General features: G+C 35.9%; 1 protein-coding gene across 1 annotated transcript; it reads right to left on the reverse strand.

Annotated features, from left to right (window-relative positions):
- Positions 1–1,184: 1,184 nt before the first annotated feature.
- On the reverse strand, positions 1,185–25,580 carry LOC123560922 (myeloid differentiation primary response protein MyD88-like). The gene is made up of 6 exons (XM_045353073.2): positions 25,100–25,580; positions 23,629–23,703; positions 23,028–23,084; positions 13,943–14,132; positions 13,399–13,490; positions 1,185–11,972 (listed from the first exon to the last, which is right to left on the reverse strand). Exons 1-6 carry the CDS (start codon positions 25,461–25,463, stop codon positions 11,218–11,220), a joined length of 1,533 nt encoding a protein of 510 aa, XP_045209008.2. The 5' UTR covers positions 25,464–25,580; the 3' UTR covers positions 1,185–11,217.
- Positions 25,581–26,245: the final 665 nt, after the last annotated feature.

Here is a 26,245-nt window from a genome sequence, read left to right on the forward strand (position 1 = left end):
TAACTGGCCATGATGATGGTAAACAAGTGTTGAAAGTTTCAAAGCTTTATCTCAAAAGACTTTGTCAAAATGTGGACTGGTACGAAAAACTTAACCCAAGGTGTGACGCCGACGCCGACGCCGACGCCGTGGTGAGTAGGATAGCTCTACTTATTCTTCGAATAGTCGAGCTAAAAATGGTAGTCATTTTGTTTCCATGGCAACTTTAAATAAGACATGCGACACTTCCCGCAAACGACATTCGCTGTTATCTGATACATAAATACGGCTCCAGCATCTTCTTTATACTCGTATATTCTTTATTTATCTACCTTAACGACACCAGCTTTATGCGTGTTTATGTGCGTGCGTGCGTGCATGACTCATTTACACCTGCCACCGTTCAACCAGATGGGCTTCTCCTACAGAAGATTAGTAATTTTCAGTTGGAGGATCGTGCAAGATACAGTCCAGGTTCCCTGGTTGACCGTTCTTTAGCGTGCCAGGTGTAAAACACCCGTAAATGGGACTCTTAACCGAATGTTAATTTTAGTTAGGGGAGTGGGCGATCAAACTGATGACCCCTGGTTAAGTAGTCAGACAGTGTTACAACTTGACCACTGCCCACCTCGTTTAACCCTTACCCTGCTAAATTTCTATAATGAACTTGTCCATCTTCCAATTTGAACGGTATCATTAACTGTTAAAAGGGGGAGCTTACCAAAAAATACTGACTGAATGGCAAACAGTGCAGACCATGATCTACACTGGTCGCAAAGGCAGAATCACTTGTGTCCAGCATGATAGGGGTTAAAGATTTTTACTTTGAGCTGTAGCAGTCAACAGAAACCTTTAAAAAAGGTTTTTCAATATTCAGCTCTGGCGGCCACTAAAATCAGTCAAGCAGAACCATTTAAACAAATATGAAAGAAGACCATACAAGGATGCCACAGACCAAGTTTACTGATCATCCATCAAGCGGTTCATGGAAAGAATTAAGTCAGATGACAGACCAGGAATGACAGAAAAGACTGGTGCAGCCTTATCACACAGCTCACCCTGAACCTATGGTACAGATGAGCTAAAAATACTAAAATGTCACTGGTGTATATGTTGGTGAAAATTTCACTGGGAGATTGTATGTTCACTGGGTAAATTTTATCTCTCCATTTCTATAATTCACACACAAACAAAAAAAAAAAGACTAATATATTAATATTTTTATTTCCTGGTCAAGATAGAGCAGAAAACAATGTCTCAAACACATTTAAATATAAAACTATAAATTTACACTATACAATTCAAACTATGATCAACATGCATGTAAAGATAATATTTAAATTTATTTACAAAAAAAAAAAAAAGAATTAATTCATTTTGCCACGATATACAAAGAAAATTCAATACTATTCAGGTGTAAAATTGGTGAGAAAAGAATTTTCGATAAAAGGTCATAAAAATATAAGATCTGACTTTTTTTTACATAAGATATATAAATTCGGTTAAAACTGGCGAAGAACTAAAATGAGGACCTAGATGGTTGTTTTTGAAAAAAAAATCGGTAAGAATTTAATATTAAAGTGTCATTACTCCATATAAAATCATCCAGATCTAAAATCCATAAAGCCAAACTAGACCTTGTACTGATCATGTGTATGAAGTTTTATTTTAACCTTTACCCTGCTAAATTCCTAAAATGAACTGTTCCATCATTCAATTTGAGCAGTACCACTTATTATTCGAAGGGGTGTTCACTGAAAATTTACTAACTGAACAGCGAAGGTCACAAAGGCAGAATCACTTGCTGCCAGCAGGCTAAAGGTTAAACCACCAGTTACATTCGGGCCTGGGATTCAGTCAAAAATAGAAGACTTGAAAATCTACATTCTAAAGTCTGTAATGTCCTTTTTCAATAGTTGTATAGAGGAAATTATGGCAGTCGAAAACTTGAAATCAGGAACTGTCCTGAAAAATTACAGGCCTAGATACTGTTCTGGAGAAGAAGTCCAGATAAATTTTATTACGAAAGGTCCTTTCTAAGGGCCATACCCCTGAAGTAACTACTCTAACAGGATGTTTCGATAGTATGCAGTTCATACCATTCACTGCTGTTAAATTTATTTTAGTAATCTGAACAGTGGTTTACAAGGTGATGCAGCAACAAGATTTTTGACTCCAAGATGAAATTACTATGTTGACTTTATGTATAAAAATCAAAGGGCCATAACTACATACTGGTATATTTGTGCCAAATGTTTACTAACTGCATTCGGATTTTGCCAACAGTATAGAGAGGTATTGTGGACAAACTATATTATAAAAGAACTTGTTGGTGCTGTGCATAAAACCTTCATATCAAGAATTGCTTTGAGCCTTATTTCATTTATGTTTCAACTTACATGCCCTTTTCAAAGTATACTCCAGATTACATAAGAAAAACCAAATTCAAGTACAAAGTGACACAAAACAGCCATCCAGTTTTCCACATACATGATTTCATAGATAAAATAAGAGACAAGATGTGTATCTATAGGACACTGGGGCCCCCATCCTGTCTTTCTACATGGTATTACCATACTTTGGGATATTTTCGTGTCAGCAAATTTTCGCCCTTTCAACCCAAAATGTAGTGTTTTTATTTTGGCATGTGTATTTTTTGCCTTCTTACATAGGTGGTGAAAATTTGCCCAAAAATTTCATCAAAATCCAACAACATTACCCGCATTTTTGAAAAGTTGCCATGTTAGGTTACTTTTCTGCAATTATCCACAACACAAACTGCGTACATGTGACTTTATTATATCTGGTATATACATAAAAAAATTGTGAATTGAATTAAAACAAAAGCAATAAAATTCGTTAAAATGTTTTGTTGAAAATATCTGAGAATAGACATGTTTGTTTTCACACTGTGACAACCATGTACAGTAAGTGTATCAAAATTTTAACATTAATTATCAACTACACGTATTCAATAGATTTAATAAAAATTGGTCAAGGTGAGAAAATCTCGGGTTTCTTGTTTTTGTAACAATACAGGTAAAACAAAAGGAATTATCCTTTTATACTCGATGTAAGGTATTTGCAATCGATAATCAATGTAAACAGGTATTGCAGTGTTAACGTTTATATGGTGTCAAATTTTGGACATAGGTATATTTTTGAGCTTTATATTTTTGCCACTTCATATGGGTGGCGAAATAGGCGAAAAATTAACCATGACGAAAATATCCCAAAGTCAGTATGACTCTAGATGAAATGCTTTTTAAGATACCTGCAACTTAGAACTTTTAAGTACTTCATGTATATTTTTAAGTAAGTCAAGAACTATAACTCTGGTCTGGCTGAGTGAGATCCAAAACAGTACATCAAGTGCACAACTTCACAGTCTATACAACAATCCTTTAATGTTTTATGACTCCAGGTCAAATATATTTTGAGATGCAGGCGACAAAATTTTTTATGCTCTAAATACTTATTTTTGACTAAGTCAACAACCATTACATACTGCGTGAAATCCAAAATCTAAAGATGCACTTAAATTCACATGCTGAAGAACATTCCTTCATGGTTTCATGACTCAATGACAAAACCTTTTTAAGACACATGCAACACAAAATTTTAAACACTTAATGTGTATTTTTCACTAAGTCAAGGGCCATAACTCTGGTCTGGCTGAGTGAAATCCAAAACTGAACACCATGTGCACAACTTCACATGCTATATAACAATCCTGTAATGCTTTACAACTCTAAGCTAAATATTTTTTGAGATGCATTCGACACAACTTTTATGCCTTTTATGCATATTCTTGACTAAGTCAAGGTCCATAAGTCTGGTCTGGCTGAGTGAAATCTCAAACAAAACCCTAGGTGCACAACTTCATAAGCTGAAGGAAGAATATTTCTATAATGTTTCATGATTCTAGGTCAAATACTTTTTGAGATACATGCCACAAAAAATTTTTAGGCCATTTTTTTGCATATTTTTGACTAAGTCAAGGGCTATAACTCTGGGCTGGTTTGGCGAAAACTCAATTAAAACACATGGTGCACAACTTCACATACTTAACGACAACCCTGTTAGGTTTGATGACTCTGGGTCAGACATGCCTGACATAAATTCAGACAGACTGACAGACAAGGGCAACTCTGACTCCCCACCTCCACAAAAAATGTTGGTGCCTCAAAAATAAACATAAAAATCAACAGCTGTAAGCGACCTAAGAGAAGTAAATGTTTCCCTTCAAATGAGAGATCATTTTGAGAGATTCTTACACAAACATAAAGTACAGTGCAACTGTAGTTTATACAAGCTGGCTGAAGCAAGTAAGTAATAAATAACTTGCCTGACCTTGACTATTTGACCTTGAATATATGTATGATACACTGAATCATTAATGGTATAGCCCGTGTTTAGCATACAAAAAATAAAACAGGTCAAGTGCCCCCTTTAGAACAAATCTGAGTAACTTAAAATGATTCTACATACAAAATTTGATGAAGATCCATCAAGTGGTTTATAAGAAGTGTTCATTTAATAAGATTTTATATTTGTAGCTTTAGTGGCTCCTGAAAGGGGCCGAGCACCCCAAACTGAACAGATTTGAGAGAAGACCTTAGAATGATGCCATAGACCAAGTTTGATGATTTTCCATCAAGAAGTTCATGAGAAGTTGTTAAAAGGTATTTCCATCTTTAGCTCTATTTGCCCCTAAAAGGGGTCAAGTGCCTTGCAGCCACCTACACTAGTAGCTCACCCTGAACCCTTGGTTTAAACAGACAAAAAAAACAACAACTTTTGTCTACTTTACGTATTGATGATCACAATAACTATCATTCAATCTAAGTTAAGTAGATTTTCAACCATTTAAAGACTGATCAAATCATAAACAAAACTGAATCAAATGCTCCAAAAAAAAACCAATACAAGAGGGCCAAGATGACCCTAGGTCGCTCACCAGAGTTACACACCATAACAGTGTAATCATGTTTTACCAAGTGATTTCATGGAGACAAATATTCTGACCAATTTTCATCAAGATTGGACCAAATATGTGGCCTCTTGAGTGTACACAAGCATTTTCTTTGATTTGGCCTAGTGACCTAATTTTTTACCCAACATGACCCAGATTCAAACTTGTCCAAGATTTCATGAAAACAAACAGCCTGACAAAGTTTAGGGAAAATTGACCCCACATGACCCAGTTTCGAACTTGGCCTAGGATTCATCAAGATAAACATTCTTACCAAGTTTCATGAAGATAGGGTAATAAATATGCCCTCTAGAAATGTATACAAGCTTTTCCTTTGATTTGAACTAGTGACCTAGTTTTTGACCCCACGTGACCCAGATTTGAAATCATCCAAGACTTTATGATAACAAACATTCTGACCAAGTTTTATGAAGATAGAATAAAAAATGTGCCCCCTAGAGTGTAAAACAAGCTTATTCTTTGATTTCAAATCAAAGCATAAATGAAACCTCTATATGGCTGAAAGCGCCAATACAGAAAGTTTTCCCCTTTTAGCGGCAGTAACTCTAGAATCCATGACAGAATCTAGCCGGTTTTCGAAAGGAACCAAGATATTATTGTGACTTAAGTTGTAAGTGTAGTTAAAATCCTAGGTAAAATATTCACAAGGTAAAATTAACAAATTTTGGCTCTTTCAGGGGTCAATAAGGGGCCGTAACTCTGGAACCTATGATTGGATCTGCTGGATTCATCATGGAATCCAAGATCTATTGTTGATAAAGGTATTTTGCAAGTTTGTATCAAATAAAACCATAACTGAAGTCTTTATATGGCTGCAAAAGCCAAAATAGCAATTTTTGGCCCTTTCAGGGGCCACAACTCTAGAACCCATGATGTGATGTGGCCAGTTTTCAAAAGTAACTGTGATATTATACCAATACAAGTTCTGCAAGTTCAATTAAAATCATTTGCAAAATGTGGTCTCTATCGTGTTCACAAGCCAAAAATAGCAAATTTTGGCCATTTAAGGGGCCATAACTCTAGAACACATGATGGGATCTGGCCAGTTTTCGAAAGGAACCGAGATATCATGCCAATACAAGTTGTGTGCAAGTTTTATTAATTCAACTGCAAACGGTGGTCTCTGTCATGTTCACAAGCCAAAAACAGCAAATTTTGGCCCTTTAAGGGGCCATAACTCTGGAACCCATGAAGGAATTTGGCCAGTTTTCGAAAGCAACCAAAATATTATGCCAATACAAGTTGTGTGCAAGATTTATTAAAATCGATTGCAAAATGTGGTCTCTATCGTGTTCACAAGAAATTGTGGACGGACGGACGGACGGACGATGGACAATGGACAAAGGGCTATCACGGCTCACCCTGTCACTATGTGACAGGTGAGCTAAAAACACATCAAGCGACTCTAAGAGAAATACCATCTGCCTTTATGAAAAGACGGAATTACAAGAACAAAGCCAGTATAAAAACTCACAATCAAAATATACAGATCTAACCTATATACAGTATAAAACAAAGTAAGATGCTGTTCCTTGTAAAGGCAGTATAAAAACTCACAATCAAAATATACAGATCTAACCTATATACAGTATAAAACAAAGTAAGATGCTGTTCCTTGTAAAGGCAGTATAAAAACTCACAATCAAAATATACAGATCTAACCTATATACAGTATAAAACAAAGTAAGATGCTGTTCCTTGTAAAGGCAGTATAAAAACTCACAATCAAAATATACAGATCTATCCTATATACAGCATAAAACAAAGTAAGATGCTGTTCCTTGTAAAGAACAGGACTAATTGAAAATAGCACCTATAAAAATCACTTCTTTTGATCTTGATAAAAATGCTTATACACACTTTCCACTGCTTAAAATGGGGCATAATTTCAACAAAATAAAGGTATAGTTATATCCCTTGCCCTGTAAGGTCATCTTATGACGTCAAAGACTTGTGTAGAGTTTGAAAGCATTTGGCCTAGTATACTTTCAAAGAAACCTGTTCACATGCAGAACTTTCTAAGTTTAAACAAGGCATAATTTAAAAAGAAATAAAGCAAGAATTATGTAACACGCCTTGTAAGGTCAACTTGTGATGTCAAAGACATGTACACAGTTCGAAAGCATTTGACCTTGAAAATTTTGACAGATCTGCTTACATGCAAAACTGACTGAATTTTTTTAATTATCAGTGGGCAAAATTTTGACAAAAATAAAAACTTTAGAGTTATGTATATTGTCAAAAGAGGTGAACTCAAGATGCCAATTATTTGTGTTAAATTTGAAAGCATTTTCCCCAGTAATTTTAGAGAAACATGCATACATGCAAAGCTTCTGTGATGCAGAGGTCCATTGTGTGACAATAGCTTTTTATTTAAAAAATAACTTAAAATAGTTGAGCTAAACAATTAACTGAAACTGCACTTGTCCCAATCAGGGAAGTACTTCAAAAATACAGTCAAAAGTTATCAATTTTAACAATCTATACATTCAAAATTTGGTAAAAAATCATTAAACATAACATTTACGAGAATGAAAAAAATATTCATGAAAGTACAACAAAAATATCCACAGTTTGATCATGTAATTGTATGTTCAGAAAGAATGTTTGTGCGATAAAACATTCAGCACACATGATGTGAATATTGACAAAAGTAATCAGGTGTAAACAACAAGAGGACCACGATGGTCCTGAATCGCTCACCTCTTCCCACATGACCCAGTTTTGAGTATGACGTCGTTTTTTCTATTATTTGACATAGTGACCTAGTTTTTGAGCTCATATGACCCAGTTTTGAACTTGACCTAGATATTATCAAGATACAAATTCTGACCAATTTTCATGAAGATCCATTGAAAAATATGGTCTCTAGAGAGGTCACAAGGTTTTTCTATTATTTGACCTATTGACCTAGTTTTCGAAGATACGTGACCCTGTTTTGAACTTTACCTAGATATCATCAAGGTGATTATTCTCACAAATTTTCATGAAGATCTCGTGAAAAATATGGCCTTTAGAGAGGTCACAAGGTTTTTCTATTTTTATATCTACTGGCCTAGTTTTTGATCGCACGTGACCCAGTTCTGAAACTGACCTAGATATCATCAAGGTGAACATTCAGATCAATTTTCATGAAGATCCATTGAAAAATATGGCCTCTAGAGAGGTCAAAAGATTTTAATAATTTTAGACCTACTGACCTAGTTTTTGACCGCAGTTGACCCAGTTTCAAACTTGACCAAGATATCATCAAGATGAACATTCAGATCAACTTTCATGCAGATCCCATGAAAAGTATGGCCTCTAGAGAGGTCACAAGGTTTTTTTATTATTTGACCTACTGACCTAGCTTTTAAGGCACGTGACCAAGTTTCAAACTTGACCTAGATATCATAAAGGTGAACACTCTGACCAATTTTCATGAAGATCCATTCAAGGGTATGGCCTCTAGAGAGGTCGCAAGGTTTTTCTATTTCAAGACCTACTGACCTAGTTTTTGATCGCAGTTGACCCAGTTTCAAACTTGACCTATACATCATCAAGATTAACATTCAGACCAACTTTCATACAGATCCCATGAAAAATATGGCCTCTAGAGAGGTCACAACGTTTTTTCATTATTTCACCTACTGACCTACTTTTTGAAGGCACGTGACCCACTTTCGAACTTGACCTACATATCATCAAGATGAACATTCTGACCAATTTTTATGGAGATCCATTCATAAGTATGGCCTCTAGAGAGGTAACAAGGTTTTTCTATTTTTAGACCTACTGACCTAGTTTTTGACCGCACATGACCCTGTTTCGAACTTGACCTAGATATCATCAAGATGAACATTCAGACCAACTTTCATACAGATCCCATGAAAAATATGGCCTCTAGAGAGGTCACAAGGTTTTTCTATTATTTGACCTACTGACCTAGTTTTTGATGGCACGTGACCCACTTTCGAACTTGACCTAGATATCGTCAAGGTGAACATTCTGACCAATTTTCATACAGATCCCATGAAAAATATGGCCTCTAGAGAGGTCACAAGGTTTTTCTATTATTTGACCTACTGACCTAGTTTTTGACGGCACGTGACCCACTTTCAAACTTGACCTTAACATCATCAAGGTGAACATTCTGACCAATTTTCATGAAGATCTCATGAAATATATGGCCTCTAGAGAGGTCACAAGGTTTTTCTATTTTTAGATCTACTGACCTAGTTTTTGAAGGCATGTCACCCAGTTTCGAACTTGGTCTAGATATCATCAAGGTGAACGTTCTGACCAATTTTCATGAAGATCTTGTGTAATATATGGCCTGTAGAGAGGTCACAAGGTTTTTCTATTTTTAGACCTATTGACCTAGTTTTTGATGGCATGTGACCCAGTTTCGAACTTGACCTAGATATCATCAAGATGAACATTCTGACCAATTTTCATGAAGATTTTGTGAAATATATGGCCTCTAGAGAGGTCACAAGGTTTTTCTATTTTTAGACCTACTGACCTAGTTTTTGATGGCACGTGACCCACTTTCGAACTTGACCTAGATATCATCAAGATGAACATTCTGACCAACTTTCATAAAGATCCCACAAAAAATGTGACCTCTAGAGTGGTCACAAGCAAAAGTTTACGAACGGACGGACGGACTAACGCACGGACGACGGATGCTGCGTGATCACAAAAGCTCACCTTGTCACTATGTGACAGGTGAGCTAAAAAAAAAGAACTGTTTGTTTCCCGTATCCCGACCTACCCTAAATTTTTGGCCAGACCCTAAATGTTTTTATGGCCTTGGAGAATTTTTTTTTCAACTTCTTAATAAAAAGTTGCAAAACTGCACTTTTTATGCTTTAAACATGGTCAGTGATATTAGAAATCAACTTACTGATGCTCTAAAGGCATAACCCCCTTATTTGTATTCATTTTTTGACACAAAAATAATTTTCGAAAAGTCTCACTTAATAAAAACAAATTCCAAAAATAGAACCATTTTCCGACCTACCTACACTAATTTTCTTGAGCATGTTACTGGAAACAAAGCATTTTTTTAGGCCTCATCTGATGCATTCCGATCTCTTTACAATGCCCTCACATACTTGTAAGCTAAATTTGAAATGATATAGCAGTTCAGATCACAGACCCTCCAATTCTCTAACTTGGCAGAAATGCGAGAAATAAGCAGAACAGCTGAAAATCATTTTTACTTCCCATACTTTAAAAACATTAGCTGTTTGAATAAAATTTTCCAAGTAGGTCTGTATCAACAATCAAACTATTTTTGTACTGTCTAGTCAATTTCATCTATTCCCAACATTCAGGGTGACTTTTGGATACTGTTCAAATGCAGAAAATGTTCCATTTAAGGTGACATTTTGCCTATATTTTCCTTACTGCTTACTGGATTTTCAAAGGATAATGCGCGTCGAAAACAGCAAAATGAGTGCTTTCCTCTCTACTAAATGTCTGCAATCAATTCTCATTAGTTTTTCAAACACTTCATTCAACTGTGGAAATGTATATGTTATCAACATAGTTAGTCCATGAAAAGCTGTTGGGAGAAGTATTTTAGAAAAGTACTGACAGCTGATGGCAGACACTTTGTGTGGAGAAAAGTACTGAGTTTTGCTGTCTTTGACGCACTTTATGAAAATAAGTCAAGTAATAAGGAAAATATAGGCAAAATGCTACGTAAATCAAGACATTTTCTTATCCAAAAGTCATGTGGGTTGGCCACCCTGAGCATTAGAAATGATGCGCATCTTGTAAAGGATACGACATGACAAACAACATGATCATGTGTCGGAGATGAAACAAAGTCAAAATAACAAAGTGTAAAATATTTTCTACTTTTCACCTTCTGAGTTCGAAAATAAGTCTTCTGAAACATTATCCTATATAGCGCAACAGGTTTTAACTTACTAACACAACAAGGAGGGTTATTGTCACACATACAAGGAAAATTTTGTACTGCATAAGGAATTTATAATTAGTGTTTTACCCAAATAAAATGTCTTTCTGATATATAATTATCTATAAGTTATTGTCCGTCTTAAACAGCAAAATAGTAAGTCAAATGCTGCTGCACTTACTCCTTATTTGCTACAAGTAGAACATTGTGACATCTTTGTTAGTATGCAGCATTAAACTTGAGCATTGTAATATTAGAATATTAAATCTGAATGTGTAAACACATTACAGTATCATGATATGCCATATATGTAATGAAAGTAATGTTACTTTCAGCAGAAATATTCTTTCTGTTCTTTTTGTTGTGTAGAAGTTTCTGTTGGGATTGGTGGCACGGGCCTCCTGTTTATAGCTGGGGAACTTCCCCTTGATGACTGGTCCTGTCTGGCCAGTGGGGAAATAAGCTGCTGATATTGTCCATTTATTTGCATTGAGCTGTTATTCTGCAATGTTTCATTACCCCTGTTTGACATGTTGCTAGGCGACTGACTTCTGTTTTGCGAAGCTATAGGCTGTGTGTAATGATGTGCATTCTGCCCAGCAACAGCTGTTCCATTTGAAGTGTTATTATTTGCGCGGCGAATATTACTGATGTGCTCATAATCGTTAGATCGCCTTGGCAACGGTGGAGAAGCTGACAAAAGTTCCAGGTAAGTAGGGTATGCTGCCGTCGGCTGCAGATAATCACTGCCTCTTGTTTCAGGTGCAGAACCTGACGGTTGGGTAGAGGATCCTGTACTTGATAAACTTGAACCAGAGCTTGATGATGTTGCACCAGAGCTTGAACTGGAACCTGACCAGCACGACACGGACGATGAAGTGTCAAGACTTAACCGGTTCAGTTCGCTTTGATTGCGGAACCGGCATTCTGCAGGATTTAGAGGTGCCTTCAGTGAATGGACAAGTCTTTTCCAAAACCATTCAAGTAGCTCCTTCTTGGTGTAATTGCAGCATGTGACATGGCGTAGTATTTCAGGTATAGTACAATCTTCTATCAACACGGGTATGAGCTTTTTATTTCGAGAGCCTGAAAAATTAATTTGTACATGATAAAAAGTGTAGCAAAACATAAAATACTACAGTCTTACTAAAATAGATATGAGTTTTAACAACAAACTTGAAAGAAAGAATTGAAACAAAGAAAATCAAATGGATGAATTAAATAATTATTATAACAAGCATTAAGGGCTAAATGTTTGGATGGCAATAATAGACAGAAATAGGCTTTCTACCGGGCATTAAACCATACATGCATATATTAAGTGAAAAGGAATTTGACAGGCAATAGAAACCTTTGCATTAAAAGAACTTTGAGTTGTTGCATTTTGGGATACAATATGAATAATTTTGTAAATGAAATATGGCAAAGTATATTTTACCATCAGTTTTATGATAAAGTACTTCCTTGAAATAGTAACAAGAGACAGAGATAGCCTTACGGCCTGCCGTTGTGTTTTTATATCAAATCTGCACTCTACCCCTCATTGCCATATATCATTATGTCATGTTACATGATATTCCCTTCAGCAGTTTTAAGTTTTAAGTAATTGTCCTAAAGGGCTATGATTCAAACTGTTCAAGACAGAGTTATGGTTCTTTTGCTCTATAGTCCCTTTCATTGTCACCTATCATTATGACATGTTTCATTAAATATGCAGATGATATGCACAACCTGGCTTCTTACCAATCACTCTGAAGTTTCACTGAAATCTAGACAGATGTTTTGGAGATGAAGCTTGAACAAGAATCTCTACAATGACTTCATATATAATAATCAAAGGCCAATAACTCAGAAAAAGAAATCATTCAACCATAGGCCTGACAATGATCATTCCAGACCTTGAACTTTCAATTAAACCCTGACAGTTGTATTGAGTAGTACAGGTGTAGTCTAGACATATGTATTTAAAAACTGACCATTAAGGGGCCATAACTCAATAAAAATATCCAACTGGCAGATGCAAATGACATGCACAACTAAATTTTATACCAAAGCACTCCTGTGACATTTCACTGAAATCCGTCCAGGGGTATAAGAGAAGATGCACAGACAAGTTAGATTAGGGCAGGCAGACAGTGTACACAAAAACAATGTCTTCCATAAAATAAAAGCTTATTGATAAACATGTAATACATGTATTCATTTAATTCAGCTTCGTAAGTTTCATCTTAGAACAGTGTCAACGCACGTCTGTTTCCTGTTAAAGCATCTACAGAACCTCTACATTTAACCTTTAGCCTGCTAAATTTCTGTAATGGACTCCATCATTCATTTTGGGCAGTACCATTAATTATTCAAAGGGGTGTCACTGAAAATTTACTGACTGAATTGCGAACAGTGCAGACAATAATCAGCCTACACAGATGTGCAGACTAATCTTGGTCTCCACTGGTTGCAAAGGCATAACCACTCGTTGCCAGCAGGCTAAAGGTTAATATACAACATTACTAACCTGGTGAAAGGCCATGGGCAAATTTTGTCTGGAAATCACATGCTGGGCTAGTTAGATAGCTAGGGGATATAACTATTATCATCCTCTTACATCTGAAAGTAAAGACACACATATAACATACCCGTTTTAACTATCTGTTAAGTTACAATGGGACAAGAAACATCAATATTTTTTTCATAGCGACATCTAAATTCGAAACCAGGTATATGACGTCATTTTAATGTGTGTTGTATTATTCTTAAAAACATGTCAACATTTTCCTCTACATTCAGGTTTTTCCCTCTCAAAAATCAATAAAATCAGGGCCATGTGAATGTGACTAGCGCTACAAACTTTAATATTCTGAGAAACTACCAAAAATAATGTACATAATAGAATAAAGTTTAAAACCCTTGTAATGTTTGTGAAATATCATTTTTCAGTGTCATATTTATATTCTATGACAACTTGATGGAAATGATCATACTGAGAAATTCCAACCCCATCTGTGGGAGAGTAGCTTTAACAATATTCTAGCAATCCATCCCTACATAATTACATGTACCTGTGTTCAATAAGTTTTGCACAAACTGTGTTATGTGAAGCACCAGGTAGATCATCCCTCCACGGAACAAAGAGTTTGAGACCGTTTTCCACCTCCAGTATCTCAATTAGCTGACGGACAAATGCCAAGTCCTCGCCTTCTGGGTTGTAGCAGATAAATGCATCATATATGGTAGGGATTCCATTTATAACTGCAGAAATAAATACAGTGTTATGACACAAAAACTTATTCCATATCACAAAACAAGGCTATCGCCTGAGTGTCTTGCCCACAGGAGCTTTGACTCACGAAATAGGAGCAAAATGAGTTTTAAAACCATCTTCCAAAGTTTCAAAGCTATAACTGTAACAAGTTTTGAAAAATTGTAATTCTTGTGAACTTTCAAGGGCTGATTTCTTCAAGGTCCAGGACACTAGGGGGCCAGGACTCACCACGGTGGTGTAAAATGAGTTTTTGAACCATCCCATAAGGGTTCAAAGCAATATATGTGATGTTTTTCGAGAAATTGTCATTTTGTGAATTTTCAAAGGTGTCAAAAAAATCTAAAAAAAAATGCTAATTTCTTCAAGGTCAAGGTCACTTGGTCACCAGGACTCACTATGGGGGTGTAAAAAGAATTTTCTAACCATCCTACAAGGTTTCAAATTAATGAATGAATTTTTTTTTGAGAAATTGTCATTTTTATGAATTTTCAGACATCAAAAAATCAAACAAAAAAACAAAACAAGAGCTGTCTCCATAGGATGACACATGCCCCTGATGGCACTTTGAATGAATAGTTATGGCCAATGTTAGAGTTTAGGACCTTTGACCTACGGACCTGGGTCTTGCGCGCGACACGTCGTCTTACTGTGCCACACATTCATGCGTAGTTATTTTAAAATCCATGCATGAATGACAAAGATATGGGACGGACATGCCCATCATTGCACTATCATGAAATATGACCTTTAACGTCTAAGTGTGACCTTGACTTTTGAGCTACGGACCTGGGTCTTGCGCACTACACGTCGTCTTACTGTGGTACACATTCATGCCCAATAATTTTAAAATCCATGCATGAATGACAAAGATATGGACCGCACACACCCATCAAAAAGCATGATGGAGTTATGTTTCTTGATGTACAGGGTCAGCTTATGATGTTGAACAAGTGTTGCAAGTTTCAAAAAGCAATAGCTCTGATAGTTTAAGAGAAAAAGTTGACCTTAACATAAAACTTAACCAAGAAATCTGATATTTTCTAAGTCCAAAAAGGGCCATAAATCTTGCAAAAAGCAGGATGGAGTTATGTTTCTTGCTGTACAGGGTCAGCTTATGATGGTGAACAAGAGTTGCAAGTTTTAAAGCAATAGCTTTGATAGTTTAGGAGAAAAGCTGACCTAAACATAAAACTTAACCAAGAAAACTGATTTTCTAAGTCCAAAAGGGGCAATAATTCTTGCAAAAAGCAGGATGGAGTTATGTTTCTTGATGTACAGGGTCAGCTTATGATGGTGAACAGGTGTTGCAAGTTTCAAAGCAATAGCTTTGATAGTTTAGGAGAAAAGTTGACCTAAACATAAAACTTAACCAAGAAATCTGATATTTTCTAAGTCCAAAAAGGGCCATAAATCTTGCAAAAAGCAGGATGGAGTTATGTTTCTTGCTGTACAGGGTCAGCTTATGATGGTGAACAAGTGTTGCAAGTTTTAAAGCAATAGCTTTGATAGTTTAGGAGAAAAGCTGACCTAAACATAAAACTTAACCAAGAAAACTGATTTTCTAAGTCCAAAAGGGGCAATAATTCTTGCAAAAAGCAGGATGGAGTTATGTTTCTTGATGTACAGGGTCAGCTTATGATGGTGAACAGGTGTTGCAAGTTTCAAAGCAATAGCTTTGATAGTTTAGGAGAAAAGTTGACCTAAACATAAAACTTAACCAAGAAATCTGATATTTTCTAAGTACAAAAGGGGCCATAAATCTTGCAAAAAGCAGGATGGAGTTATGTTTCTTGCTGTACAGGGTCAGCTTATGATGGTGAACAAGTGTTCCAAGTTTCAAAGCAATAGCTTTGATAGTTTAGGAGAAAAGCTGACCTAAACATAAAACTTAACCAGGCAACGCCGACGCTGACACCGATGCTGATCAAGTGATGACAATAACTCATCATTTTTTTAAAAAAAAAATCAGATGAGCTAAAATCGCTAATGTCTTCAAGGTCAATGTCACTACTGACTATCAGGGGTTGTAAAATTAGTTTCTAAAACATCCTTCAAGGTTTAAAAGAAATACGCGTAAGGGTTTTTGAGTTATTTCCAATTATTGTATTTTTGCCTTACACCAGATGCCGGCGGCAGCAGATTTGGATCGCTTAGTCTTGCTTCCACTAAAAGTGAATGAGACAATAAAATAACTTTCTAGAGCACACATTTTGAAAATGCTAAAACCAAAATGCTCTCATAATCAAAAGTTTCAGTCCATCCAAGCAATCACTGTTGTCAAGTAAGTAAATATCATGTGTCTCATAACCTCAGGACTGCAAATAAGACTACCTTTCATTTGCAGCTGATGCTTTAACAAATGAAGTTCAAGGCTGTATATCTGAGGCCAAGTAAATATAAGTATTTTAGGGATTTTTCTATACAATGTATAATGTAAAACAAGTATTTTATGGAAGATGGCACAAAACAAGCAAATATAGACTCGTTGGATAAGTACAACAAGAGGACCATGATGGTCCTGAATCGCTCACCTCTTCCCACATGATCCAATTTTGAGTATGACGTCGTTTTTTTCTATTATTTGACATAGTGACCTAGTTTTTGAGCTCATGTGACCCAGTTTTGAACTTGACCTAGATATTATCAAGATAAAAATTCTGACCAATTTTCATGAAGATCCATTGAAAAATATGGTCTCTAGAGAGGTCACAAGGTTTTTCTATTATTTGACCTATTGACCTAATTTTTTAAGGCACGTGACCCAGTTTCAAACTTGACCTAGATATCATCAAGGTGAACATTCTGACCAATTTTCATGAAGATCCATTCAAGGGTATGGCCTCTAGAGAGGTCACAAGGTTTTTCTATTTCAAGACCTACTGACCTAGTTTTTGATCACAGTTGACCCAGTTTCAAACTTGACCTAGATATCATCAAGATAAACATTAGGACCAACTTTCATACAGATCCCATGAAAAATATGGCCTCTAGAGAGGTCACAACGTTTTTTCATTATTTGACCTACTGACCTACTTTTTGATGGCACATGACCCACTTTCGAACTTGACCTAGATGTCATCAAGATGAACATTCTGACCAATTTTTATGGAGATCCATTCACAATTATGGCCTCTAGAGAGGTCACAAGGTTTTTCTATTTTTAGACCTACTGACCTAGTTTTTGACCGCACATGACCCTGTTTCAAACTTGACCTAGATATCATCAAGATGAACATTCAGACCAACTTTCATGAAGATCCATTGAAAAATATGGCCTTTAGAGAGGTCACAAGGTTTTTCTATTATTTGACCTACTGACCTAGTTTTTGATGGCACGTGACCCACTTTCAAACTTGACCTAGATATCATCAAGATGAACATTCAGACCAACTTTCATACAGATCCCATGGAAAATATGGCCTCTAGGGAGGTCACAAGGTTTTTCTATTATTTGACCTACTGACCTAGTTTTTGACGGCACGTGAGCTACTTTCGAACTTGACTTAGATATCATCAAGGTGAACATTCTGACAAATTTTCATGAAGATTTCATGAAATATATGGCCTCTAGAGAGGTCACAAGGTTTTTCTATTTTTAGACCTACTGACCTAGTTTTTGAACGCACGTGACCCAGTTTCGAACTTGACCTAGATATCATCAAGATGAACATTCTGACCAACTTTCATACAGATCCCATGAAAAATATGGCCTTTAGAGAGGTCACAAGGTTTTTCTATTATTTGACCTACTGACCTAGTTTTTGAAGGCACGTGACCCAGTTTCAAACTTGACCTAGATATCATCAAGGTGAACGTTCTGACCAATTTTCATGAAGATCTTGTGAAATATATGGCCTCTAGATAGGTCACAAGGTTTTTCTATTTTTAGACCTACTGACCTAGTTTTTGACCGCATGTGACCCAGTTTCGAACTTGACCTAGATATCATCAAGATGAACATTCAGACCAACTTTCATACAGATCCCATGAAAAATATGGCCTTTAGAGAGGTCACAAGGTTTTTCTATTATTTGACCTACTGACCTAGTTTTTGAGGGCATGTGATCCAGTTTCGAACTTGACCTAGATATCATTAAGGTGAACGTTCTGACCAATTTTCATGAAGATCTTGTGAAATATATGGCCTCTAGAGAGGTCACAAGGTTTTTCTATTTTTAGACCTACTGACCTAGTTTTTGACCGCACGTGACCCAGTTTCGAACTTGACCTAGATATCATCAAGATGAACATTCTGACCAATTTTCATGAAGATCCATTTAAAATTATGGCCTCTAGAGAGGTCACAAGGTTTTTCTATTTTTAGACCTACTGACCTAGTTTTTGATGGCACGTGACCCAGTTTCGAACTTGACCTAGATATCATCAAGGTGAACATTCTGACCAACTTTCATAAAGATCCCATGAAAAATGTGACCTCTAGAGTGGTCACAAGCAAAAGTTTACGGACGGACGGACGTACGGACGGACTGACGACGGACGACGGACACCGCGCGATCACAAAAGCTCACCTTGTCACTTTGTGACAGGTGAGCTAAAAATGTACATGCACTGATATTGCTGAGGCATATGCAATATATACCAAATGATCTTCTTACAAGAATGGGGTCTCATCTACTGAGTTAAATCACATATTCACAAGCTTTCAGACAAACACGTATCATTTTGTCCAAGCTGCTAATTTTCCCAAGAAATTTGAGCTGTGCAATTCATTAACCTTTAGCCTGCTGGAGGCAAGTGATTTTACCTTTGCTACCAGTGCAGACTAATATCAGCCTGCAAGTCTGTGCTGGATGATCATGGTCTGCACTGTTCCCTATTCAGTCAGAAAATTTTCAGTGAACACCCCTTTGAATAAATAGTGATACTGTCCAGACTGAATGATGGAACAGTCCATTTTAGAAATGTAGCAAGGCGAAGGTTAATGTGTACAGAGAAATTGTCATTTTGTGAATTTTCAAAGGTGTCAAAAAAATCTAAAACAAGAGCACCGCCTTGCGGGTGCTGACGCTCATCTGATTTTTTTTGTGTAATAGAAATATTGTCCTACCCATGATTTTCTAAGTCTAAAAAGGGCCATCATTCTTGCAAAAAGCAGGATAGAGTTATGTTTCTTGATGTACAGTGTCCACTTATGATGGTGAAAAACTGTTGCAAGTTTTAAAGCAATAGCTTTGATAGTTTATGAGAAAAGTTGACTTAAACATAATACTCAACCAAGAAAATGATTTTCTAAGTCCAAAAGGGGCAATAATTATTGCAAAAATCAGGATGGAGTTACGCTGCTTGCTGTACAGGGTCAGCTTATGATGGTGAACAAGTGTTGCAAGTTTCAAAGCAATAGCTTTGATAGTTTAAGAGAAAAAGTTGACCTAAACATAAAACTTAACCAAGAAATCTGATATTTTCTAAGTCCAAAAGGGGCCATAAATCTTGCAAAAAGCAGGATGGACTTATGTTTCTTGCTGTACAGGGTCAACTTATGATGGTGAACAAGTGTTGCAAGTTTTAAAGCAATAGTTTTGATAGTTTAGGATAAAAGCTGACCTAAACATAAAACTTAACCAAGAAAACTGATTTTCTAAGTCCAAAAGGGGCAATAAATCTTGCAAAAAGCAAGATGGAGTTATGTTTCTTGCTGTACAGGGTCAGCTTATGATGGTGAACAAGTATTCCAAGTTTCAAAGCAATAGCTTTGACAGTTTGGGAGAAAAGTTGACCTAAACATAAAACTTAACCAAGAAATCTGATAATTTCTAAGTACAAAAGGGGCCATAAATCTTGCAAAAAGCAAGATGGAGTTATGTTTCTTGCTATACAGGGTCAGCTTATGATGGTGAACAAGTATTCCAAGTTTCAAAGCAATAGCTTTGATAGTTTAGGAGAAAAGCTGACCTAAACATAAAACTTAACCAGGCAACGCCGACGCAGACGCCGACGCCGACAACCGCTCAAGTGATGACAATAACTCATCATTTTTTTTCAAAAAATCAGATGAGCTAAAAATGCTAATTTCTTCAAGGTCAAGGTCACTAAGTCACCAGGACTCACTATGGGGGTGTAAAAAGAATTTTCGAACCATCCTACAAGGTTTCAAAGTAATAAATGAAATTTTTTTTGAGAAATTGTCATTTTTATGAATTTTCAGACATCAAAAAATCCAAAAAAAAACAAATAAGAGCTGTCTCCATAGGATGACACATGCCCCCGATGGCACTTTGAATGAATAGTTATGGCCGATGTTAGAGTTTAGGACCTTTGACCTACGGACCTGGGTCTTGCGCTCGACACGGTGTCTTACTGTGCCACACATTCATGCGTAGTTATTTTAAAATCCATGCATGAATGACAAAGATATGGACCGGACATGCCCATCATTGCATTATCATGAAATATGACCTTTAACGTCTAAGTGTGACCTTGACTTTTGAGCTACGGACCTGGGTCTTGCGCGCGACACGTCGTCTTACTGTGGTACACATTCATGCCCAATAATTTTAAAATCCATGCATGAATGACAAAGATATGGACCGCACACACCCATCAAAAAGCATGATGGAGTTATGTTTCTTGATGTACAGGGTCAGCTTATGATGTTGAACAAGTGTTGCAAGTTTCAAAAAGCAATAGCTCTGATAGTTTAAGAGAAAAAGTTGACCTTAACATAAAACTTAACCAAGAAATCTGATATTTTCTAAGTCCAAAAAGGGCCATAAATCTTGCAAAAAGCAGGATGGAGTTATGTTTCTTGCTGTACAGGGTCAGCTTATGATGGTGAACAAGTGGTGCAAGTTTTAAAGCAATAGCTTTGATAGTTTAGGAGAAAAGCTGACCTAAACATAAAACTTAACCAAGAAAACTGATTTTCTAAGTCCAAAAGGGGCAATAATTCTTGCAAAAAGCAGGATGGAGTTATGTTTCTTGAGGTACAGGGTCAGCTTATGATGGTGAACAAGTGTTGCAAGTTTCAAAGCAATAGCTTTGATAGGTTAGGAGAAAAGTTGGCCTAAACATAAAACTTAACCAAGAAATCTGATATTTTCTAAGTACAAAAGGGGCCATAAATCTTGCAAAAAGCAGGATGGAGTTATGTTTCTTGCTGTACAGGGTCAGCTTATGATGGTGAACAAGTGTTCCAAGTTTCAAAGCAATAGCTTTGATAGTTTAGGAGAAAAGCTGACCTAAACATAAAACTTAACCAGGCAACGCCGACGCTGACACCGATCAAGTGATGACAATAACTCATCATCTTTTTTTAAAAAATCAGATAAGCTAAAATCGCTAATGTCTTCAAGGTCAATGTCACTACTGACTATCAGGGGTTGTAAAATTAGTTTCTAAAACATCCTTCAAGGTTTAAAAGAAATATGCGTAAGGGTTTTTGAGTTATTTCCAATTATTGTATTTTCGCCTTACACCAGATGCCGGCGACAGCAGATTTGGATAGCTTAGTCTCGCTTCCACTAAAAGTGAATGAGACAATAAAATAAATTTCTAGAGCATACATTTTGAAAATGCTAAAACCAAAATGCTCTCATAATCAAAAGTTTCAGTCCATCCAAGCAATCACTGTTGTCAAGTAAGTAAATATCATGTGTCTCATAACCTCAGGACTGCAAATAAGACTACCTTTCATTTGCAGTTGATGCTTTAACAACTGAAGTTCAAGGCTGTATATCTGAGGCCAAGTAAATATAAGTATTTTAGGGATTTTTCTATACAATGTATAATGTAAAACAAGTATTTTATGGAAGATGGCACAAACAAGCAAATATAGACTCATTGGATAAGTACAACAAGAGCTGTCACTAATGGTGACAAATGCCCCCGCAGCATCTTGACCTTTGACCTGGTGACCCCAAAGTCAGTAGGGGTGGTGTACTCAATAAGTACTATCAGCATGTGAAGGTTGAAGGTCCTGGGTGAAGTGGTTCGCATGTAAAGTGCCTTCATGCAAAAAGTTAACGTTGGCCCCTGTGACCTTGACCTTTGACCTGGTGACCCCAAAGTCAGTAGGGTTGGTGGACTCATAAAGTACTATCAGCAAGTAGAGTTTGAAGGTCCTTGGTGAAGTGGTTAGCGAGTAAAGTGCCTTCATGCAAAAAGTTAATGTTGGCCCCTGTGACCTTGACCTTTGACCTGGTGAACCCAAAGTCAGTAGGAGTGGTGTACTCAATAAGTACTATCAGCATGTGAAGTTTGAAGGTCCTGGGTGCAATGGTTCGCGAGTAAAGTGCCTTCATGCAAAAAGTTAACGTTGGCCCCTGTGACCATGACCTTTGACCTGGTGACCCCAAAGTCAGTAGGGGTGGTATACTCAATAAGTACTATCAGCATGTGAAGTTTGAAGGTCCTGGGTGCAGTGGTTCGCGAGTAAAGTGCCTTCATGCAAAAAGTTAACGTTGTGACTAACGAACGAACGAACTAACGAACAAACGAATGGACGGACAGTTGAAAACTAATATGCCTCCCTTCGGGGGCATAAAAATGTACATGCACTGATATTGCTGAGGCAAATGCAATATATACCAAATGATCTTCTTACAAGAATGGGGTCTCATCTACTGAGTTAAATCACATATTCACAAGCTTTCAGACAAACACGTATCACTTTGTCCAAGCTGCTAATTTTCCCAAGAAATTTGAGCTGTGCAATTCATTAACCTTTAGCCTGCTGGAGGCAAGTGATTTTACCTTTGCTACCAGTGCAGACTAACATCAGCCTGCAAGTCTGTGCTGGATGATCATGGTGAACACCCCTTTGAATAAATAGTGATACTGTCCAGACTGAATGATGGAACAGTCCATTTTAGAAATATAGCAGGGTGAAGGTTAATGTGTACAGTTTCCTAAAATTTACATACCGTCATCCACAGATACGATAACAGATTCATCCACGTTATGATCTAATGTTTGTGACACTGAAAAAACATTACATACAATTTACACATCATAATAACAGACAAACAGAGCAGACTTATGAGCCTTTTGGGCGTGAAATATTAAGTTATATGTATATAGACTATTTATATGTACAGGAGCAATGTATGTTATTGTTTCAGTAATTTTTTATATATTTTCTTAAAATAATAGCAAAAACAATTCTTGGTGCAGTCCAAATCCAAGTGACAGCAAAATTTGCTGGCTGTTTTTATGACTCCCAGTGTAGATATGAAAAACAGACTTTAAGTTATAAAGGTAAGTAAAAGTTTTTCTACAAATGATGTAATTTAAAATAGGAGTTATGTTTATTTGAAAAAAAATCCTTTGCCATTAATAGAATACAATTACTGCAAATAATTCTGTTCACAGTTATTGCAAATATTAATGTTCACATTTACTGTAAAATAAATAGTAGTGTTCACAATTACTGCAAATAGTAGTGTTCACAATTACTGCAAATAGTAATGTTTAAAGTTAAATACTCTTAACACAATTTGTGGGCTATCTAATGTTCAAACATACCTGTGTTATCCTGAATTGGCTTTTGACTTGTTTGAAATCTTGCTTTGTTCTCAAGATATTTGTTACAATCTCTCTCTGCAAAAATATCATTACTATCAGTATCTATTTCATGTACATGTATGTGCAAATCAAAAGCTATGTTGGTAAGATTAAAATTGACTTCCTACCAGACAATACAAACATGTCAAAACTACACCATATCTGGCTCATCTAAGTTTTACTTGTTTTAGAAACCTCTGTCCCCCAACATTTAAAGTATATTTTTTATATTTTAATGACAAGAATAGAGGATATTACAGGAGTGTCTATTCATATTGAATTTATAATTTTATTAGAAGAGTTGAATAAAATAATAAAATGCGAGGCTCTGCAGAGTATTTTATCAATTTTATTCAACAAGTTTGATAAATTCAATATGGAAAGTCACATGTTGATGGTTAACCTGTTCTATTTTTAGTGGGTATACTTTTTATTTGTCATTATCATAACACTTATTATAGCCAAATTACTGTATCTAGATTTAAGAGCAAAACACCCACTAATAAATTTTGCATACATTGTCCCACACCTTGAATTTATTAAATAAGTATTTTTAAAATACTTATTTAAAGTAAATGAAGCAGTGATGTGACAAACTTTTAAACAATTTGTCATTTCCGAAACTGTCATTCCAATAATGTTGTCATTACAGAAATGACATTTTATTATTAACAACATATATTTCATTACAGAAAACAACTCTGTAATTATGTTTTATACAACTCTTCAATAATATTTTTGGAAATCTAATTACTTTAAAATGAAATGTTACATCAAACATAGTGCCTATTAACCATGTACTATGTCATTTTTGTAATGCTGATTGTGCGCAGATCTCTTAAAATCTGTGTGAAAGTAATTTTCTTTTTAAGAATTGTTTGAACTTTAGAGACAATATTGTTTTGCAAAATAATGTTTCAATGATGTTGACAGATTCAAGTGTGTTCTAGTTAAGAGGATATTGTAACTGTTACTACAGTAAGACAAGCCGTTCAGAAATGTATTTAAAATAATGCCAAAACTTTATTTTCCTACTGTGGATTGGTTTTCTAATACAGAAAAATCCATCTGTATATGGCTTAACCGAAAATTTGTAAATTTTAGAGCTTTAAAATCTCAATAATTTCAAAAAATTAACAGAATGAGCCAGTCACATTCAAAGTATTTTTCATAACAAATATGTACATGTTATAACGGTAAACTTTGTTATCAATTTATTAAACCTAGGTCAAAAATTCTCTAAACTGCTGATATCACGTGTCATAAACACCTAAGCTGATATAAATTGTCACACCTGACAAAACCTCAACATGTGTCTGACAAAGCTGGAGCTGTCAGCACATCTAAACACAATATCAATTAAGTACAAAATTTGATTTTAATATCCAACTGCTGTGCTAAAAGAACCCCGTCATATTTTATTGCATATTACCTATGAGGTTTTTAGTATCTGTGAGAACATCAAATCTTTCCAATGTCAACAAATGTTTCCATAAATTCCCTACAGTAGGCGTCAAATCTGCTCGCCCTGTCCAGTCAGCAAGCAGCTGCTCTGTTGGGCTTCTCTCCCTTTCAAAGTTTTTGATTTCTAAATAACCAAACCCAGCCATTTCTGCCAGTCCCCTGTAGTCATTCATCAAGTTAATGTCTTCATTAAAAGATCCTTCTAAATTTAAATGCAAGGCTAGCTGTCTCCTGCAACTTGCATTCAATGCTTCCAGAGGGATGTGGCCGTATTTCGATGGTAAAGCACAATCTTCTGACATATCGATGTCCGCCGCCATATTGAAAATCATCAACAATTTGTTAAGAAATACGTCATTTTAAATGTCAACGCATACATAATGAAATACACCTCATAAAAACCATGCGAATTTTATTTCCTGGTTCTGTTTACGGAAGTTACGTCTAGTTCATACTGCGCATGCGTAAAATATTATTTATCCAATCAAATTACATTTTTTCACGTGACTTATGAAGACTGTCACATGACTTCAAAATGGTAGACGAATGTTTTGGTATTAATTTTTTCCCAAAAGTTCTACAGATTAGAGATTCAGAGCGACAGATAAGCTTTCAGATTGAATTGGTTATTAACACGTCATTTTGGTTGTATTAATTGGGTATTGGCTAAAATGAATTGGGTATTCTACTGGTACTGATGATAAACCCAGACAGAAAATGAGTTTTTTTACCTGTAACTTTTTTATTTCTGCAAATTGTTATCAATGGTTGGTATCAAAATAAAACTTAACGTTTGCTGAAAACTTTACATAATTCAAATTTATATTTAGTGAGGCCCTGAAAGAAGTATGTAAAATGGGGACTGCAGACATCCCAACTTTTTCTGAATGCCAAGTGGGAGTTTTTGCTTTCCAAAGTGGGAGATTGAGGTGTTCAAGTGGGAGATATTTTACTGCGGTAATAATGTTCATGATAACGAAGCTTTTAACAAATCTAATGATAATATAAACTTATTTGCCCTTATAAAATCACTAGTCTTAAAAAAATTCACTTGTCTATATCTTATTATTCATGCATTTTTAATGTTTTGGAACAATAATACATGAAGCCTTCT

Source organism: Mercenaria mercenaria, chromosome 10, assembly GCF_021730395.1.
Source record: "Mercenaria mercenaria strain notata chromosome 10, MADL_Memer_1, whole genome shotgun sequence".
In the NCBI taxonomy this organism is placed as follows: domain Eukaryota; kingdom Metazoa; phylum Mollusca; class Bivalvia; order Venerida; family Veneridae; genus Mercenaria; species Mercenaria mercenaria.

What these genes read in the sequence shown, in the direction of transcription:
- LOC123560922 (XM_045353073.2), bottom strand. Translation starts at nt 25,463, where the DNA reads ATGATTTTCAATATGGCGGCGGACATCGATATGTCAGAAGATTGTGCT. An exon ending in GCCAATTCAGGATAACACAG is followed by an intron (nt 23,085 to 23,628) that starts GTATGTTTGAAC and finishes ATGTTTTTTCAG; the next exon opens with TGTCACAAACATTAGATCAT. An exon ending in GCAAAACTTATTGAACACAG is followed by an intron (nt 13,491 to 13,942) that starts GTACATGTAATT and finishes CTTTACTTTCAG; the next exon opens with ATGTAAGAGGATGATAATAG.